This window comes from Microtus pennsylvanicus, chromosome 12 (genome assembly GCF_037038515.1).
Source record: "Microtus pennsylvanicus isolate mMicPen1 chromosome 12, mMicPen1.hap1, whole genome shotgun sequence".
NCBI classification, from domain to species: domain Eukaryota; kingdom Metazoa; phylum Chordata; class Mammalia; order Rodentia; family Cricetidae; genus Microtus; species Microtus pennsylvanicus.
In genome coordinates this window covers 29267850-29288162 of record NC_134590.1, presented here as the reverse complement: position 1 = coordinate 29288162, position 20313 = coordinate 29267850, and the positions used below count along the sequence as shown (strand labels likewise).

At 45.2% G+C, this 20313-nt stretch overlaps 1 protein-coding gene across 9 annotated transcripts in view; it reads right to left on the bottom strand.

The window, feature by feature from the left end:
- The window catches only part of Fryl (FRY like transcription coactivator), a 225016-nt gene that overhangs the window by 32114 nt on the left and 172589 nt on the right, over positions 1–20313 (bottom strand). For all 9 annotated transcript variants that reach the window (XM_075943110.1, XM_075943111.1, XM_075943109.1 and 6 more), the window contains 14 exons: positions 19678–19937; positions 19307–19447; positions 17681–17849; positions 16328–16412; positions 14654–14766; positions 13438–13588; positions 12673–12776; positions 10826–11011; positions 9385–9586; positions 8085–8206; positions 7127–7317; positions 5365–5459; positions 3483–4087; positions 3031–3128 (listed from right to left, as the gene is read on the bottom strand). In XM_075943110.1, the coding sequence (XP_075799225.1) occupies positions 3031–3128; positions 3483–4087; positions 5365–5459; positions 7127–7317; positions 8085–8206; positions 9385–9586; positions 10826–11011; positions 12673–12776; positions 13438–13588; positions 14654–14766; positions 16328–16412; positions 17681–17849; positions 19307–19447; positions 19678–19937 (2522 nt within the window). The remainder of the gene's footprint in view (positions 1–3030; positions 3129–3482; positions 4088–5364; positions 5460–7126; positions 7318–8084; positions 8207–9384; positions 9587–10825; positions 11012–12672; positions 12777–13437; positions 13589–14653; positions 14767–16327; positions 16413–17680; positions 17850–19306; positions 19448–19677; positions 19938–20313) is intronic.

Here is a 20313-nt window from a genome sequence, read left to right as displayed (position 1 = left end):
TTATGATTTCTGCCATAATGAAGGAGTGTTGCCTGGCCCCAAAATGCCAAGCACCCCTTCGGCACAAACAGATATCTGGTGATATTTGCATAATGAGGAAGTACATAATGGCAGAGAATTACTCTCAACAGTTACAAGCGAGAGAATAAATTAAGGAAATCAATTTCACCACATCCTGCAGGTTGCTAAAAGCACACACAGAGGGAGCCATCCTGTGCTGCGCCGCAGGAGAAAGCATACTTGAAAACAATTTAGCAATCACAGAAGGCCTGATTTGGATTCTTAGAAGCAAAAAAATCATGTGGGGACTTCCTGTGGCCTGATGAGGTCATGGCAGCTGCATCTTTATCCTCAGGGCCTAGAACATCTTGAGGTCAGGCCTAAATCTGGCCTTCTCAGTGAATCCAGCATTGCACTCTGGATTTAAATGCTTCTATTTCCCTATTTGTGCTTTCTATTTCCTTAAAAAATCCAATTAAGCACCCCCCCCCACATACTTCCCTTCAAGTTTTCTTTCTAACCCCTCAACTGGGGGCTGAAGGGAGACCTTGTTTATAATTTTCTGATGATGCATTATTAGAATAGTAAAATAAAAAAAAAGAATAGTAAAATAAACTTTATTTTAACAAATTTTATATTATCCTAAACCCTTATTAGTGAAAATACTATGTATAAAGTTGGTTTATTTTAGGAAAATATTATCTAAAGGTATTTTATTTCAAACAACCAGTTTTCCATTAAACTTATTAAAATTAGCCGGGCGGTGGTGGCGCATGCCTTTAATCCCAGCACTCGGGAGGCAGAGGCAGGCGGATCTCTGGGAGTTCGAGGCCAGCCTGGTCTACAAGAGCTAGTTCCGGGACAGGCACCAAAGCTACAGAGAAACCCTGTCTTGAAAAACCAAAAAAAAAAAAAAAAAAAAAACCAAAAAAAAAACCTTATTAAAATTAACAATGAGAATTTTTGAGTCATCTTTTTTTTTTTTACAACCAGCTATGTTTTTCTTTCAGTTTCATTACATTTATTTATTATTGGACGTGTGTGCATGTGTGTGGAGGAGGTCATTGGACAGCTTGCTGGACATGGTTCTACCTACCCCGCAGGACCTGGGACTCAAACCCAGGTTGTGAGGACTGGGGGCGAGTGTCTTTACTTACGAGCCATCTCAGCAGTCAGCTTTTCATTTTTACTATTATTATTATTATTATTTATTTTGAGACAGGGGCTTGCTCTGTAGCCCAGGCTGGCTTAGAATTTACCATGTAATCCAGGTGGTCTCAAATTCATGACAAAACTCCTCAGTCTCCAGAGTACTGGAAGTATGGACAGGAGCCACCACGCCTGGCTTACCATTTTTAAGAAACTAAGATATGTTTCCATTAAGTATGACAGCTAAGTTATCTACAATTGGCTATTTGAGAATCTCTTCATACTTAATAACTTACAATCAATCTAGAAATTCAAGACCATATTTTATCTTATTAATACAACTTTTATCCTTTTTCGTTTCTAAGGCAGGGTCTTACTACGTCCCTTGGCTACCCCACAGTTCCCCAGGAAGACATGTGCCCACCAGGCTCGGCTCTCAGTATTTTCTCGTCCTTTATATTACCTGGCAAAATAATGCAAAAGCTCTGATGTTCGTTATGGCTAATGTGTTTGTGGCTGCTTAGCACTCACTACCGTCCGCACCCAGCAGCGTTGTGCCTGACGACGGGAGGGTCCCCTTCACTGGCCGTGTGTGTGTGTGTGTGTGTGTGTGTGTGTGTGCGCGCGCGCGCGCGTGCGCGTGCTTGCCTCTTCCCTTGGCTGTGCTCTTGTTGACTGAATGGAGGGGGTTGTAAGAAAGCTGCTTCTCCTATAAAAGGCTCTTCACAGAAAGGAAATTTACTCAGTCTTCAGTTAGAAATATCCGGCTTTTCCTCCCAGGGCTCTGGCTAGGTTCTTGTAGCTGGGCTGCCATTCACCTACTCCGCCCAGCTCACGTCATTTACTTGAGAGTGTGTATTACTTCTAAACGTATCTAACGCCTTTCTGTTTTAACTTTGAAAATCGCCCTCTCCAAGACACAATGACTGACAAACACAGCGTCGTACGTGCATAAATAGGGATCTTATCTTCAAAAAGCTGCTCATGACAGAAAATTATTAAAACGACAAGATGGCAACATTCTATCTTGTGAAATTAAGAGATAAACATTTTCAACACATTAACAGATGATATAGCTAAACTACTGCTGTCAGAACTGTGTGGTGGGAAGGTAAACAGTGAGCGGAGAGAAAAGACAGGAAAGAAAGGGTTAAAAAGAAAAGAGAAAGGATTTTAAGGAACTCAAAATATACTGTGCCTTCTCCTCTGGGGGCCTCTGCACAGGTAATTTTTCCTTTACTAGTTAAATCCAATTTGTGTGAGTGTGTGCATGCTCTCTGTGTGCGGGGGCTGGGAGTGGAGCTCAGGTCCCCAAAAAGAGAGAGCGGCAAGGCTCTTTCCAGCTGAGCCATCTCTCAGCACACTCTGCCCAGAAAACTCCAGTTCCTGCCACTCACAGCTTCTCACCCAGGTACCTCACTGTGGTGGGTCCTGCTGGATTCTCAGAATCAGCCTTGACAGGACCTCCTCATGTGTCGTCTGTGCCTCCAGGGCCCCTGCCCTCACTGCCTGGGGCCTCACCAGACTCTGGAGAGGCTTCGGCTTCCACATCTGCATCCGTCCCCACTTCAAGACCCAGGAGACCGCAGTTCTAACTACCCCAGTCACCCCAGTGCCTGGTCCAGGTTTGCCAGGAAGTAAATGAATGAAAGAGAAAGCGACAGAGTGGTAGAGAAGAAAAGTGGGAAAAGGAGCAGAAAAAGACACAGACTCGGAGAAGGGTCGCTCGAATTCAGTATTTTTATTTGCTGGCTTTTGTGTAACTCCTTTGCATGATAAGCGGAATAAGCGTTAGAGGCGAAATCCCGAGACTCAGAGCGAGAGGATCTGCAGGACAGAACAGTGTCCTAAGCCGGACCCCTCGATGACACGGTTGCTTACCTTTGCTATTCGACTAGCAGTTTCTTTGCAAAACTGAGTTGGGCTGTCAAAGTGCTGGATTAAGTGAGGCAGCAGGCAAAGGATGTTAAGAGGAAAGCCTATCGGGTGGGGAAAAGAGCAAACAAGAACCAACTTTATTGCACAATATTTGGGAAGCCGGAGGCATGTTGAAACGGTCTAGACAAACCCACTTTCGTGTTTATGGGATATCTGATCTTACAAATTTTTACCAAATAATTTAACTAACATGGAAAATTATCATTTTCATGCAGAAATGAGCAGTTTCAAAGCAAATGATTGGTCTACATTCCAACGACATTAAAATGCAACTATAGACCGGCTGAGAATCGACTTCAGGGGCTGTGCGCTTGCTTAGCATTAGGAAGAAACAGGTTTAATCCCCGGCACCCCCGCCCCCAACACCCCTAAAAGGTAGATGATATTCACATCACCTGACACCTGGGACGGATCCACCAGCGTGTGTTTCGAGACGGAAATGAGCTGACTGAGGAGGTGCACCGTCATCTCTTGGGTAGACACTGAGGTAAAGCCCTTCAGGAAGAGCTGCTGGAGGCCTGGGAAGTTACTCCACTTCAGCTTGCTTTGCACGTTTTCAATCTTCTCTCGACTCTCCGACCTGTCCAGGGGCAAGTGAATGAGCAGCTTGTTGAGAAGCCGGAGAGCCAGGAGGTATTCATACTCGTAATCAGACTCTAGCAGAGACGTCGCTATCCAGAAGATGGTGGCCATCAGGTTGGTGGGCTCAGTAGTGGGCTGTGCGTCGTACAGGCCTTTCTCCCTCAGCGAGGAAAGGCTTCGAGTCCTGGCCAAGCTGCCACTGTGGTTTATCCGGCCGTCCATTATATCCAGTGTGTTACTCCGCCTCCGGTCCCCTCTGCGGTCGCCGACTAAACTTAACCTCAACGAGTTACTTCTCGCGCTACTGTTGTTGCCCACATAAGCGCTGCTGACGGGACCTGTGCTTAGGTCGAGCTGTCCAGTGCTTTTCCTGTTAGCTGCGTACTTGTTCCCCATCACAGGGTCATGGTATGAGGTTCTAAGAGAGAGCGGGTGGGGAGGGGGGGGGACGATCTCACGTTACTTTTGCTATAGTGAATTTTTTCTTAAAAACTGAAAGAGCAACTTTTTAAAAAATCTGACTTTGTTTCATGAAATTTCAGTTTTGCCTCAACAGTAAAGACAACATTGTATCTTTTGCTGAGGCTCTATTTTGAGGTCAGAGGTTTTAATGCTAGAGTCCTCGCTAACTCTAGAACTTTAGATCTGTGTTACAGTCTCAGGGAGATCCTGTTTGTACCATGACTGTCCATCCTGACAGCCCCTCCCGCCTTCAATGGAGCATTGTTCCCACGAGAACCAAGCATACAGACCTTTCACTTCTACATACCCAACGGATTAAAATTAGTTACTATTCTATATGAGCCAAACGTACACAAAAAGATGGGACAACAAATCTACGGAGGGAGTTAAGTATGTAAAGATGAATTTATACGCCTTGACTTGCTATTATTAAAATACAAAGGAAACACAGGAATCTAAAGGATAAAATAGCACACTGAGTCAGAAATACGTGGGGAGAAGCTGACTGCGTGGGAGGTGAGGCTATTCTGGGGAGAGTGGTAATCAGGTAAAGTAGGTGTCCTGAGGGATCACCTAAGTGTGACTACTCACACAGCAATGGGGCTTTTGGTGGAGCCTAAAGAGAAAGTAAAAAGGTCCCCAGCCAGGACACTGGAAGAGAGCACTGGCCAGATCAGTTGTAGAACTTACGGGAAGTTCTCCCTTTCCATGCTTAACAATTTTTTTTTTAAAAAGAAAAATGGATGTGCATGGTTGTGTGGACACCTTCAAATGCCAGAAGAGGGCGCCAGATCCTTCAGAGCTGGAGTTTTGGGGTGGATGTGGTTGCTGGAAACTGAAGAGTTAATGCTGAGCCATCCCTTCAACCCACACCTGACTTCCCCCTATCCTTTATTTCCTTTTTCTTTTAGACAGGGCCTGTGTATCCCAGGCTGGCCTTCAGCGCACCATGTAGCCAAGGGTGGCCTTCAATTTCTGACCCCCTTTAATTTCTCTCCAGCTTCCACGGGCGGCATGCAATTACAGGCAGGAGGCACCGTGCCATGTTCGAGCCACTACACCATGCTTGTTTGGTTGTAGGGATCAAAACCAGAGCTTGACCAGAGCAGACCTCCACCCGCAGCCCACTGTCTTCGTTCACTAATGACGTTAGATGCGTCCACGGCCATTCCAATCACATGAGTTTAGACACTGAAGCCCTGGGGCCAGGGCTGCCTAGCTGTAAGTTCTTACTGAGAAAGAGCAGAAAGCAGGTCGTAATGCTTCATGGTTTCAGCCAAGGTATCGATTGCAGATTCCAAGGTGAGAAGCAGTTCAATCACAAATCCCTGGGGATAAAAAATTAAAAAAAAAAATCTAATTAATTATGTTCGGTTTAAAAACAAAACAAAACAACAACAAAACCAAAGCAACAGCAACAACAAAACCCAGAATGGCAATGGACTTCCCCGGGAGATCTGAAAATAGAACCAACCCCACATTCATGTTACAAAATAATTAACTTTCTGAGCAACACGGCTTTGCTAATTGGTGAGAACTCATCAAACCAACGACACGGAATGATTAAAACTGCGGTGTAACTGCCATAAACTGCTGAGGCCAGAAGTCTAGGCACACTCTTCCTTCAATACGTACACTGCATCTGTCAACAAATATCACTTTAAAATACATCCTACAGAAAATGGGGCGCATTTACACAATGGGGCATTCCTCAGCTGTAAAAAACAATGACATCATTAAATTTTGCAGGCCAATGGGTGGAACTTAAAAAAGAAAAATACCACCATCCTGAGTGAGGTAAACCAGACTCCTAAAGACAAACACGGTATGGACTCACTTGTAAGGGGGCAGAAGATATAAAGCAAAGGAGAACCAGACTACAATCCATAGCTCCAGAGAACTGGGAGTATAGGGGGCAGGGGAAAGGGTAGAAGATGAGAAGGGAGGAGGGAAGGGGAGTGGGAAAAATATATATAGCTCATTAAAAACAAAAACAGTTGAAAAAATATATCCTAAATCTGACTGCTTTTCTCCATACCTCTGTAGCCTCCTTGAATGGAACCTACCACTTTAGCCAGGCTTTGCCTCCGACAGGCCTCTTTGGCTCTCCTTGTGCTTAGACAGTACCTAGGCAGCACTGGCAGACCCTTCCCGATCACATCGCATCCATTTCTCTTCCTCTTCTCAAAACCTCTGCGTGGCTTTCCACGAGACCGGACTGACGCTGACCGTCTCAGTGGAGTCTACAAGATCGTCTGCATTTTGGACTGGTTCCGCCATGCCCCTGCTAGCTTCAATATCTGCTGTTTCCCTTTGCTTCCACTGCCCGACGCCTGTTTTCTATGCGAAATGTTCTCAAGCCGGATCATCACAGGACTTGGTTCATTTCGGTCTCTCCTTAAAGATCGCCACTTAGACAACTGAGCATGTGAGTGTGCATGTGTACGCGCACATGAGTGTATGTGTGAGCATGCGCATGCATGCGCATTTCCTTTCTTCGTGTTTCTTGGAATCAATAGCTTATTATTTCATGGCATTTATCATTGAGTAAAGACTGTGTGGGCTGTTGTTGGTAGATTAAACCCGTGTTTCTACCATTTTCAGAACACCAAGATCTGATCTTCTTTGTCAGTGAAGATCCAATAAACCCACCGACTGCACACATTTGAACACAGTTCTACAGTGTGCTATTTTACTTATCGTTAAAATGAAACTGTTTCTGTTCCCACTGAACTTTATTATCCCAACTCTATTACCCTTTGGTGACTCTGGAGCAGCATCGAGACGGGTGTGTTAACGTACGTGTAAAACGAACTTTCTCTGACAGGCATAAATTACATGATCTAAATAGGTCTTAGATAGCCAGCAGGAAACTTCGCCTGTTGCTAACCTATGTAGTAATTAAAATAGCCACCACATAGATCTTGTTGCTGCCACGAGTCCTTAGCTCTAGGAGCAGCTGACGACCGCCCAAAGAAGATAGCAAGTTTCTCACCTGTGCATCCTCCCCTGGGTCCCCCACAGTTTCCACGAGCCTGGAGAGGACGTCGGAAAGTGTATCTGCAGACAAGGGCTGCTTCAGCGCCCTGAAAATCTGGAAGGATCTCCCAGCGTAGTGTCGAGAGGAACAGGAGAGGGCCGTCTGCAGAGCGACCTCACTGAGGTGACGTTCCAGGTGTATTCCTTCTGAGAAAACATGGGAGACCACGGGTGTCACAGCCAGGGGCTAAGCACTGTATGACCAGCGCCCTGCACACTACCTGGCTAGGGAGACCACACTTAGATTATGTCCAGTGACTGTACTGCATCTGCACTTGGGAGAGATCGCTTTCTGATCTCCAGGAAGGGATCCTGTGGACCAGGCTCTCTCTCACTCAGCAATGCTAGCTAACAGTTGGGGCCAGGTAGTTCACTCTCTAGAAGGATGTCCTAGGCAGTGAGTGGTGTTAGTAACATCCTAGTTACTTTACCAACCCTACAGCGAGGACAAAAGAACTCTAGACACTGCCAAAGCTCCAGAGAAGCAGAACCACTCCTAGCAGGCAAATACCATGTTAGCATGGAATTCTTTTACAAAGATTGTCAGATGTGGTAAATTTTAAACTGCTGAAACCTTTACTTACGTAAGAGGGATTTTACAATTTATAATCTCTGTATATTTCCCTTTAATGCCAGTCTTTCAACTCTTAATTGTATTATTCAATTCTATGACTATCATCCACAAAACTAACCTCAAGATTTCATGGAGAGAAATCTGATTTTTAACTAGTGATTTTTTTTCTTTACCAACACACCCGTCATCACTCACATATTAAACAAGACAATCTCTCTAAAAATATCTGCACTGGGGAATATTAATTATCAACTTTTCGGCTGGGCATCACTGAAAATTCACCCACACCGATGTTGTATCCTGATCAAATGTTACTTGGTCTATCCATTAAAGACGATACCTGCATTTGACTGCTTGAAGACAGAAACCACATGCTTCAGAAAACTGCTGAGCTGTTCGGCACTCTTGATGCTGGGGTTCTTGGCGGAAACGTCCTCATGGTTCCAAAGGGGCCCTCGTTTTCTGAAAAGAGAGGACGGTGACATGCTTTTTCCGGAACTGACAGCCACTCGCTCTTACCTGTCTAGACTTTGCCTTTACACTCAGGAGGGGCAGTGGCTGAATCAGTCAGCTCACAGGTCACAGCCTACTCCTGTTACTTAAACACACGGACAAGGAAGGGCCTACAGCAAGTGGAGCAAGACAGGGATCCAGCTCCGAGACAGTCAAAAAAGATGACAGATTAGCCTAACACAACGAGTACTGCGCATATAAAAGGGGCTTTTAAAATTTAGAATCTCTATTTCTCTTTAATATAATTTCCCCCAACACCTAATTTTAGGACTCTGTCATCCAAAAGGCTAACCTTCAAATTTCATGGGTCAAAACAGACATACAGGCAAAACCCATACATAAAAAATGGTTATTTACTACTTTATGTGTGTGAATGTTTCACATGCATGTATATATGTGTACGACATGCATGCCTGTTGCCCTTCGAGGTCAGAAAAGGGTGTCAGATCCTCATGGACTGGAGTTACAGAGGGCTGTGAGCCACCATGTGGGTGCTGGGGATAAAATCCGGGTCTTCTGGAAGAACAAGCACTCTTAACTGCTGAGTCAGCTCTCCAGCTTACACACACACACACACACACACACACACACACACACACACACACACACAATCTATAGCCACAGGCCTGGTTTTTACGGCTCTCTGGTGTGAACTTTCCCAGGCACTCTGGCATTGTGTAGAAAACAGTTTGCTCCGCATATCATTAGAAAGGCTTCCTTACCGTCACCCAACTCAAGTTTGCTCGAAGCCCTGTGGTTTGGCTCTTGCTATGGGACAGCGTGTTTTTTCTCCATCTATTTATCTAGTACAGTCTACATATAGCAGACCATAAAAAAAACAAACATTTGCCAGTTGGTTGATTAGAGTGTTATGCCTCCAGTTAATAGTGTATTAGCGCATTTAGGAACCCCTAAGAATCACCTATCTCAGTATATGTATACGAACAGGCATTCAAAAGAATGTTCTGGCTGGATCATAGTTTTCAGTGGACTGCACAATACAGACGTTTCACAGTACGGGATTACAGGAAATCCAGACCTGGCTTACACCGCTTGGCTGCCGTGAGACTAGTTCACCACAAACAGTGTGGAGATGGCAAGAGCTGCGGGTATGTGAATACACATACCTTGAGGTAATGAACTCCATGAGGGTTTTGACTTTTCCGTCCTGCTCCACGGAGAGGTCCACCTCGCCGAGGAGGGTGGCGTGGAGGTGTGAAATGGCAGCGCTGTTGTTTCCTAAGCTGATACTAGAGGAGGTAGAACTTGAGCTAAGCCCTGAGTCAGTCATGGGGGAGGGCTGGTAATCAGGTATAAAATCGTTAATGCCTGCGGAAAGAGAAAGCCCACCATGAATAGACACGCAGCAACTGGACCCAGAGAATAGTTCCTAACCACACTGGGCATGGCTACTCAGAGATGGCAGGGGACACATGAGGGCATGGGGCAGGGTACTGGACATGGTCGTCTCCTGAATCCCACGAGCACAACCAGAGCCAGCGCTCCGGAGGGAAACACTGTTCAGTTTGTCACCGAGCCGCAGCTGCATCAGTGGCTCTCTGCTGCCACCTGCTGAAGATCACGGACAGTGGCAAATGCCTAGCAGTCTGGGGTGCTCGCTTCCCCTTTATCAAGACAAGTTACGTTTCTGTGACGTGAACTAGTTTTCAATTTCATACGGAAAGAGCTCTATAATCTCGGCTTCATTTTACTTTAAGAATCTATTTTAATTTCTATCTAATATTTACTTTAAGTCAGTCATTAAATGAACAGTTAAAAGTCAAAACCTTACAAAATGGCAAAAGGATACTCATAAACAACCAACACAAGCTATGGGATTTTGAATGAAAGTGTTTTTTATACAAAACCAGGAAGGTTTCTTCTTCTATTATTATTATTATTATTATTTATTATCGCTTTTCAAAACAGGGGTTCTGTGTGTAGCCTGGGCTATCCTGGCACTTACTCTGTAGACCAGGCTAGCCTCCAACTCAGAGATCCGCCTGCCTCTGCCTCCCGAGTGCTGAGATTAAAGGCGTGTGCCACCACCGCCTGGCTATCTTTACTTTGCAAGCTTCACCATAAAAGCCTCATTAATTTTGGCCTCCTTAATCTAAACTATGGAACATTTTAAATGCAGCAAAGATAATCAAGGGGCTAAAAGATTTTTAAATGTCAGTCAACTTTGGGAAATTGTGAGAAGAGATCTCACGCAACATCATTTTTAAAATAAAGAAACAACACCACCAACCCAAAACCAGGTCCTCAATAAATTAACCACTCCTCATGTCTTCTCCAATTTCTATATTCCCAATCTAAAATCTGCTTGCTAGAGATCCTGAGAAGTAAGGGTCCCAGCTATTTGTCCTAATGCGTTCTTCTACTGATTATGAACGACACAGATGTTATTAAAATCCTGCAACTGCATTTTAAATGGTTCCGCGTGTTTCAACTTTCCCATGGTTGATTTTCACTACTGCGGGATTCCAACTTGACGGAGTATGTTTCTACTTTATAGCCCTGTGGCTTCGAACTCAGTACCTGTGAAAGTATACTCTGACTCAGTACCTGTGAAAGTATACTCTGAGTGTGCAGTTTGTCTGACTGTCAACACCCTGGGCTCATTGAACTCCTTGTTCCTGAGAAGTACAGAAGCAACAGTTCGGATGTTACTGTTGGGTCCCATCACTATCAGTAAGTGCAGAAGCAGGCGCTTGCAATGTTCGTACACCTCAGGGTGGCAGTGGTCAAACCCTGAAAGGACAGGAGAAAAGCATTGTCAGCTAGGAGGGCAGTGTGCTTGCCACCAAATGAGGGACTGGTCCCACTGCTGGCACTCAAGTTCCTGGCTTGCAATCGTGTAGTGTAAGCATGTAGCCCCACACACATGTAGTGTGAGCATGCAACTCCACAGAGACTTCCAATCAAATCTGGATTACTAAAAATAGAATGGAGATGCCATCTCAGACGCGGTTAGAGGACTCCTCAGGGATAATGGGCGACCAGGAAAAACACCTATATACATTACATTCGGACCCAGAGAGTGGGGAGTTCCTCTTAGCCTGACCACAAGCATGTCCACTGCCAAGCAAGCATGTTACCTCCCGGCTTCTTCTCCAGCCCACATGAGCCTGATCCGTATACCCAGAGACTGTGCAAACTGTGGTGGATTCTGTCCAGGTATCCAGAGTCCGTGAACACAAATGATCACTGTGTCCAAGAGATTTCATGCAACATTGTGTATTACACAGCTTATTTTTAAATTGGTTTTTTAAGTTTCCTCATACATTCATAATGTGGCCTTCTTCCTCACTGTATAAATGCCTACGGAAAGTCAAGGTAATTCTTTTTGTTTGAGACAGGGTATTACTATGTAGCCCGGGTTGGTCTGGAACTCACAGAGATCTGCCTACTTCTCTGCCTACTTCCCAGCTCTCCAGGTAACTTTTCAATTGGTTTCATACCAAAAAAAACTTTATGACCTCTTAGAAATTATGACTCTGCTAGGTAACACCAGATATCCACGAATTCTTTTTAAGAAAGTGGGCATTCTATTTTGCCTGGCATGAAAGACAAAGCAAATGTCTTTTGCCATGGGAATGAGGTAGGGGCAAGCCCTGTATTTATGTGCTCTTGATAGGAAAGCATTATCAGAAGATGGCTACCTTGACTCGCTTCAAAAGCCAATGCTCAAATGACAGAGGAATTACAGATGTGGAAGAGTTCTCACCTGCTACCAAGGACACATGCAGACTCAGCTGTCATCAGACCGTGCCATGGTCAGATGCTTTCAACAGCTGGAATGCATTTCCATTGTCCACTCCCTCTGAAAGGCTCTGATCTCCAGGGTAATCTAATTTTACTGTAGCAATAGAGACCCCTGGCAGGGTAGAGTGGATATGTATTTTTGTAACAGGTACAAGGAGTCATGGAATGGGCATATGGATAGGGATAATAGAGCTGGAGAAGCTGGGAGGTAACACGCTTGCTTGGTGTGCATGGAGCCCTGACCTTGTTCCCAAGTAAAAGGCAATGGACATGAAGAGAGAGAATGCGAAGAGTTTCATGGAAGCGACAAACAGAGGAAACAGAAGCATTAAGGCACTGATTTCTTGACCTCCTTGACAAGGTGACCCTTTAATATAGCTCCTCATGTTGTAGTAAACCCCAACCCAAAAGTTACTGCAGTGCTGGAATTTCACAACTTCAATTTAGCTATTATTATGAATCGTAATGTAAATATCTGACGTGCAGGATATCTTGTATGCCACCCCTGTGAAGGGGGCGTTCGACCCTCCCCCAAGGGGTCGTGACCTATATAGGTTGAGGACCACAGATCTAACGATTCTCCGAAGAATGAACCAACTTAAAAATGGCCCCAGAAACACAAAAGCGGAGGAATCAGAACGCCTTACCTATAAAGATTGCATGAAGAAGAAGATGGAGGTAGCTGCCCCACTCCACCTTCACACTGTGGTCAATGATGAGATCCGTCAGCAGGATCACAGCTATGTTACACCTGTGACAGCGAGAACACGGTTAGCGGCCTCCCGGAGCGGAAGTGACCCAGAGAAACTCCTGCTCACGTTCCTCCAAGAGTTGAGTACTCTATGGAAAAACACTTTTCTAGAGGGTAAAAACAGGACAGACAGATGCAGGAGAAGAAAACCATTAGAGTGACGGCTTTAGTACAAAACTCAGGGCTTGGAGCTCCTTGCAGTCAAGGGCTGGATTTCCTTATCTCGACTCTTCAGACCTACTGCATTGCCCCAATGAGTGTTCGGTACATGTTTGGCGCATTGGTAAGTTCTAAAAGAATGTAGTCATTGCCTTTGCTGTGATTTTACTTAGTAGAATTCAGGTTAATTGAATTCCAAAAACAGGGCTGACCACAAAGAAGTCACTTTTTTTTTTTTCCAGATGTGGTAACTGGGTCGTAGAAAGGTCAAGTAACTATGCCAGACACCCAGAAGGGCAGCAGAGGAACGGTAATGTTAACTTTGTGCGCTCACAATACGGTTTTGGATCTCTTAGCATCTCAACAGAGCGGGCTAGTTTCGATGCAGCATCTCAACAAGGACGACCGCTCCTACGCTGTGCGGTCAGAGAGTTATCTAGGAAGCTGAAAGCGTTCAGCTGCAACGTGGCTGGTACGGAATAGGAATGACGCTCTAGTCCACCTGTGAAGAGGTAATCCAGGTGATGACGTTTCAGGCACGTAATCCACCAGTGGTGACCAGCAGCCTCCAGCTGGTGGGAAGGGCAGTGGCTCTCCTTGGTTATGCTCCATCACTTTCAGGCGCCAATTAGAATAAAGTGGCATTGAATCACCTATCAAGATAAAATGATCTCATTTTCTGCACCATCTACTGTCTGCCATATAAGCAAGCTCTAGTAAGACACCCACTATTCACAGCATTGGGAAGGGATCCAAGATCATCCCCCACTATCTAGATACACATCTTCTATGGAGACCTAGGTACAAATATTATAAATTGGGGGGGGGGGTGTTGAGAGACTGATTTATTGATTGAGGTGCTATCCTTTATAGTAAAGTAAAATCTATACTTCCCTAGTACGGCCAAACCAGGAGAGCATATTAAAACGAAGATGCTTTGAAACAAGTATCTTCCTGTAAGTTATTGGTTCTAATATTTCATGAGACCAGGCTGACACAAACCCACCTCTGAAGGAAATCTGCTCTACCACATGGGGCTGCAGGGTGCAAAACAAACACCTGGAAAAATGAATTCTGTGTGACGTGGATAAGTCACTTAACCTCTCTGGACCTCAGTTCCATGATGCCCAAAATGAGGAGACTGGACCAGATCCTCGAGGGCCCGAATCCAGTTACAACAGACGTGTTTCTATTCTACCTTCAAGCAGCCGTGCTACTCGGTTAGGATGGATCACTTTGGAAGTGTAAGAGAAAACCTCTTGAAAAAAATGTGGATCCATAAGATAAGCAAATCTGTTTAGAGAACAACAGCCAGACCCATCCAATGTCTGTTCTCTGAACACTTTATTTTTTTTTTTGGGACAGGGTATCTCTGTACAGCCCTGGCTGCCCTGGACCAGGCTAGCCTTCAAGCCAGAGATCCACCTGCCTCTGACTCCCATGTGCTGGGATTAGAGGCGTGCGCCACCACCTCCTGGCTCTCTGACATGTCTTGAGAATGAATTCTATAACACCTAACACAAAAAACCTTCCAGCTTACTATGCCTTAATAAATTCTTTCCTTAAGATAAAGATGTCTCCGATCACATTAGAACTAGTGGCAGTCAAATACAGCATTCTAAAACAAGTTCTTGGAGAAACCAAACTCATTAACATTAACACAGTTAACAATATATGTCACCAAAATAGTTATCTAAGGAGCATCGAGAATTGGTTACTTTTTTCCTCTTCGTAAGACCCTCCGGAGCTGCTACTGTATCGGGACTCCAGTCTGTGATGTTGCCGGTTTAAATGACTGTTCAGTCCACTGTAGATGTCCAGGTGCACATAGCTGTGGGAAGGACCACGGGAGTCATGCACAGATCGTAGTGATGTGGCATTTTCACCTAACCATTCACTGATGTGGAATATTATTTTAACTAGGCAAAGATGTGTTACATTTGTTTATACTATGGAATATTATTTTAACTGGACAAAGATGTGTTACATTTGTTTATACTATGGAATATTATTTTAACTGGGCAAAGATGTGTTACATTTGTTTATACTATGGAATATTACTTAACTGTGTAAAGGTGTGTTACATCTGTTTATGGTGTATTTGTTTAACGATATAAGGATGTGAGTTGAATTATGTAAATATAAGTTACACCTGTTTCACCTTGCCTGCCTAAGGTACCTGATTGGTCTAATAAAGAGTTGAACAACCAATAGCTAGGCAGAGAAAGGATAGGTGGGGCTAGCAAGCTGAGAGAATAAATAGGAGAAATCTAGGCTCAAGAAAGAAGAAACAAGAGGAGGAGGAGGAAGAGAGAATGAGGGAGATACCGCTAGCCAGCAGACGTAGAGAAGGAGTGAAAGTAAGATACACAGAAATGGGGCTAGAGGCATGGCTCAGTGGTTAAGAGAACTGACTTCCCTTCCAGAGGACTTAGGTTCAATTCCCAGCACCCACATGACAGCTCACAGCTGTCTATAACTCCTGTTCAGGGGATCTGATTCCCAAATACAGATATGCTTGCAGGCAAAACACCAATGTGTGTATATAAAATAAATATCTTTAAAAAAAGAAGAGATACAGAAGAAAGGTAATGAACCCTGAGGCAAAGGCAGATAAAGACAAACAGGTTAATTTAAGTTAAAACAACTAGCCCGAAATAAACCTAATCTAACCTAGGCCAAACATTCAAAAGTAATAATAAGTCTCTGTATATGATTTGGGAGCTGGTTGGTGGCCCAAAAGAAAAAGTCAGGTACAATTCACTTCATTTTTTTTCTTGGTTTGTGTATGTGTGTGTGGAGGCTGGAGGCTGACCCTGGCTGTCTTCCTCACTGGCTCTCCACTTTCTTTACTGACTAAGGTCTTGCCCCTGTGGCTACTCTCAGGGATCCCTTTTCTACCCCCCCACCCCCCACCCTGAGCACTAGAATGACCCGTAGGCTGCCATGGCTGCATGGCTTTTATGAGGTCTGAGAATCTCTTCCCTAATCCACATGTGTGGCAAGTGCCTTATGCATCAAACCATCCCTTCATTCCCTTGATGTCTTACTTTCTATGCGCAGAAGGAACACTTTATACAAATTATCACCACAAGGCACACACCAATTTCTGCTTTATAATTCCAAAACTGAAGCTCTCAATTATTCCCCTCTAAGCACCCCATCATGTGGGGAGCCTGGTGAGAGCTAGGTATAGAAACAGGCAGAGTAACTACTTGGAAAAATCTCTGGAGATAGTAACATTCACCCTTCAGATCAAAAAGTTTAGGGGGCTGAGGAGCCAATGTGAAAATGTTCAAGTATGGAAATGCATGCATCACTGGAATATTAGCATGAAGTATTACGCACTCCTGAGAGAAAATTACCACACCATCTGAGACAGAAGTACTTACCTCTCTTCAAAGTTCTCCTTTAGGGCCTTATTGTCAGCGTTGCCCTCAGTGGGAGCTACCATTGTATTGCTACTGGAAGTAGTTCCTGTCATCAAAGACAAAAGAGCACCTGTCAGCTGAGGAGAATAATAAACATTTCAATCAATCTGCCACTGGCACGAAAGCAAGGTGACGATGATGCTCGCTATGACCACCATATTGGACTGTGTCAGAACAAACAGGGATGGTGGGTGTGGGAGGGAGGGATGGCTCAGTGGGTAGAGCACCTACTACCAAGCCTGACAACCTGAGTTTGACCCCAGAGACCCACAAGGTGGAAGGAGAAAGACTAATTTCTGCAAGCTGTACTCTGACCTCCAAATGAACACCATGGCATGCCTCTACCCCTACTGATACAATTAAAGAATCGTAATACAAAAAGGTTAATAAATGGGTAAGAAATTGTTACGAAGACAGGGAGTGGAGGAAATGAAGAGGCTTCTATACTGTTGTCGAAACAGTGCAAAACCAGAGCTGTCTGAAAAATCTATGTTAAAAGTAGTCATTTTCCAAAATGTAACTCTACGACATTTGTAGCTGGTGGCGGTCTTCCCACTACCGAGAGTGAATCAAGACTTCTTGACTGGGGCACACGGATCATAGCTGAGAAAGAAACACTTCCTGGATGACCAGGGGTGGAGGGTAGATGAAAAGCTCACACTAGATTTTGGCACTGCACCACCCTGCAGCCCTCACAGCCACAGGCAACCCAAACACGCCCATGTCCTTTCTCTCGGGAGTGATCAGAACTCTTTCTGGGAGGTCTCGTCCATCCAGGAGATAAGGTCTCACACGCTGAGGTAGACATTAGCAAGACAGTCGCCTGACAACGAGGCTTTGCTCCTCCTCTACACTCCCAGAGCTTACAAAGGCCTGACACTGCACCCTGCTAAGAGGCAGACCTAGAGTCAAGAGCTCGAGAAAAGAGTTGCTTTGCATTAAAATTGCTGAACTTATTCCAGATGATTCAGAATTAACTTTGTTATTTATTTAATTACAAGGAATAATTAGAAATAGAAATCATCCCTTATATATAACACATATCAGATCCCATATGGGTCTACCAGGCTCTCTAGCAGAACTTATACCCCATTCCCAAAAGAGTACACAATTTCCCACTGTAATAGTGAGAATCCTTACGTTATTCAATTTCTTTACTCATGCAGGACTTTCCAATCTCAGACCAATCACCGAACATGCCTACTATTTGATTTTGTTTTATCTGTAATGTAATTTAAAGACACAAACGCCCTTGAAGAAGCACACGTGGGCAGAGAGAGCATTGTTTCCACAGACGCAGCGGGTGCCGCTCACCTGAGGTGACTGAAGGGATTTTGCAGCTGGAAGTGATGCGGTAATAGGGCGGGTTGTCCATGTGCGTGACGCCCGAGCTGACGGGGTCTGTGAGCTGAAGCTCCCCGACCAGTTCCTCCAGCAGCTGCATCGTTTTGTCTCTTCCCAGATAAACGATGACTTTCTTCACCTGCCCAGGAGGAAGCATTCAGGAGGGAAAAAAAAACCATTTTAATCTCGTGGCTTGCTCTAGAGGCCATGAATCTTAATTTCACTCATTTGTTTGTTTGTGTGTTTTTATGTGTGTGCACAGGCTCTGGTGAGTGTACAAGCACCGTGTTAATGCACTATACCGTGCAGAGGCCAGAAGAGGGCACCGGGTTCCCTGGAATTGGAGGTACAGTTGGTTGTGGACTACCTTGTTGGTGCAAGAGCAATAAGAGCCCTTAGTCCTGAGCCATCTATTCCCCATTGAGACACATTTTTGTTGTTGTTTTTTTTTTTTTTTTAAAATCCAAGTTGAATTCTTTGTGGAAGACGAGTAAGCACAAGAAGAATGGGAAAGGGGTGAGGTGCTTTTCTGTAAAAACTTCTTCATTAATGGACAAAGCCTTGGGTTGGAGTGTCCTGTGACTGCTACACACCCAGCCTTCCTGGCAAGTGTCTAACCTCCACTCGCTCTTCCCCCTACAGACCACGGAGTCTTTAACACGGAGGAAATGGAAGCAGAAGTGACCCCACCTCCTGGGGGAAGAGCATCAGTCCATCACTAACCATCTCAACACCCCACAGTCTGTACATGGCAGCCTCCGGAGGAACTGGCCCTCTGTGGGGCACACTTCGGGGAGATGCGCATGCCCACAGACCTGTGTGCACACCTGGACATTCACTTTAGCCTTCATTGCTCCTACTGTGTTGTTAGTGAGGATGGATTTTTTTTAAAATATAAATTTTATTTTGCATTTCACATGTATGGGTGTGTTGCCTGCATGCATGACTGTGCTGCGGTGGAGGCCAGAAGAAACCTTACGGTTCCTGAAAATGGAGTCACAGACAGCTGTGAGCCACCATGTGAGTGCAGGGAAATGAACCCGGGACCCCTAGAAGAACAAACAGTGCCTTAATCACTGAGCCATCTCTCCAGCTTCAGCGTAGACGGGGTTAAGTGTTCCTTCCCCCGTAGCAGGGAAGAACACCGTGTCTCCTGCTCTGCCATCTGTTCCCAAGCTTTCCCTTCCTCCCAGAAGACATAGGCCCTGAGCTCTCCACCACAACACCAGCTGCAGCCCGGGGAACCTCGGTGGGCCAGCTCTGTATCACTACCACGCCCTCTCAAGTCTTAGCCTTTACTGGGGGGCTTTCTCAGATAGTCGGTCCCAGCATCCTACAGCTGTCCTTGGGCGTCCTTGCCGCAGATGACTTACACAGCTGCTGATCATTCTCAGTGTAATTTCAAAGAACACCTGTCTAATCCTTGAATTCGAACGCCAGACCTTGCGAGCGTACCTGGCCTGGAGCAGCACACAGTGGCAGAGACTGAAAGAGTCGGTGACTACGTCTGCACACTGTTCTGACTGTCCAGACGCTAGCAGACCTCAGGTAAACGTGTACATTTTAAAAAGATAGACAGACTTCAATAATACATACGTAAGGCAAAAGGCTTGGTTCACTATTCACGCCGCAAATGCTGATCAAAAAGTGCAAAATAATTTTCAGGTTCTTTGGCCAGCCGTCTGCTAGTGTGGTCCACACGTTCTCCACCTCTGACCAGGCCAGCTCATCACCATACTAAAAACAGCACACACAAGAGACACTTCAGAAATAGAATAAGCCAAACTCAGCACTCCACGAAGAGTTAGGAAATAGCTTCTATAATGATTATTTCTTGTAGGGAATGTAAACACCAGCGTCACCAGTGGTCTCTGGTGGAATGGGAGGATACACAGAGTTTGTCTGTCTGTCCTGGAGCCATCTTCCCATCAATTCCCAATCACATTTCATCCTCCTGACCCCCGTACCTTTGCTGTCATATACATGAGATTGTTCAACACCATGGCGGTGGCCTGTGGGGATCCCCAGCCTTCTCCCCGGAGCCAGCGTCTGCTTGTCACCATCATCTCTCTGTCTTTCAGCGAGTCTTCCTCATCTTCATCCTGCCGCCTCGCTGAGGGCAGAGGCTTGAAATCCACCAGCTCAATGTTGTTCATCCAGGGCAGCAGGTAATGCAGCATGGCCTGCCGCCCCGCCGGGTGAGCCGTCTGGATCCGCTGGCTGATCTCTGGTTCAAGGGATACCAAAGGGGAGACCTGACGTCATTCCACGGTGCTTCATGCCACTCACTTCCCAACGACAAAAGCCGTCTTTCATATAACGAATGTCTCCTCCCTGACATGATTAAAACAAAAACAAACACAAAACCAGCTAACACAAAGCATCTACCTCCTTCATTTTCTGATAGTTTTTCTTTACGTAGGCCAGTGTGGACTTGAGCTCCACCTCCAGGGTACTGGGGTTGCAAATGTGTGGCACCATCACCAGCCCTACTTATTTCTTATACAACTCGCCTTAGGCAGTTAAATAAATGTTTCCATACTCTTGGTAAGAGTATAAGATGGTGAACCACTCTACCATCCAAGCAACCCAACTATGAAGTC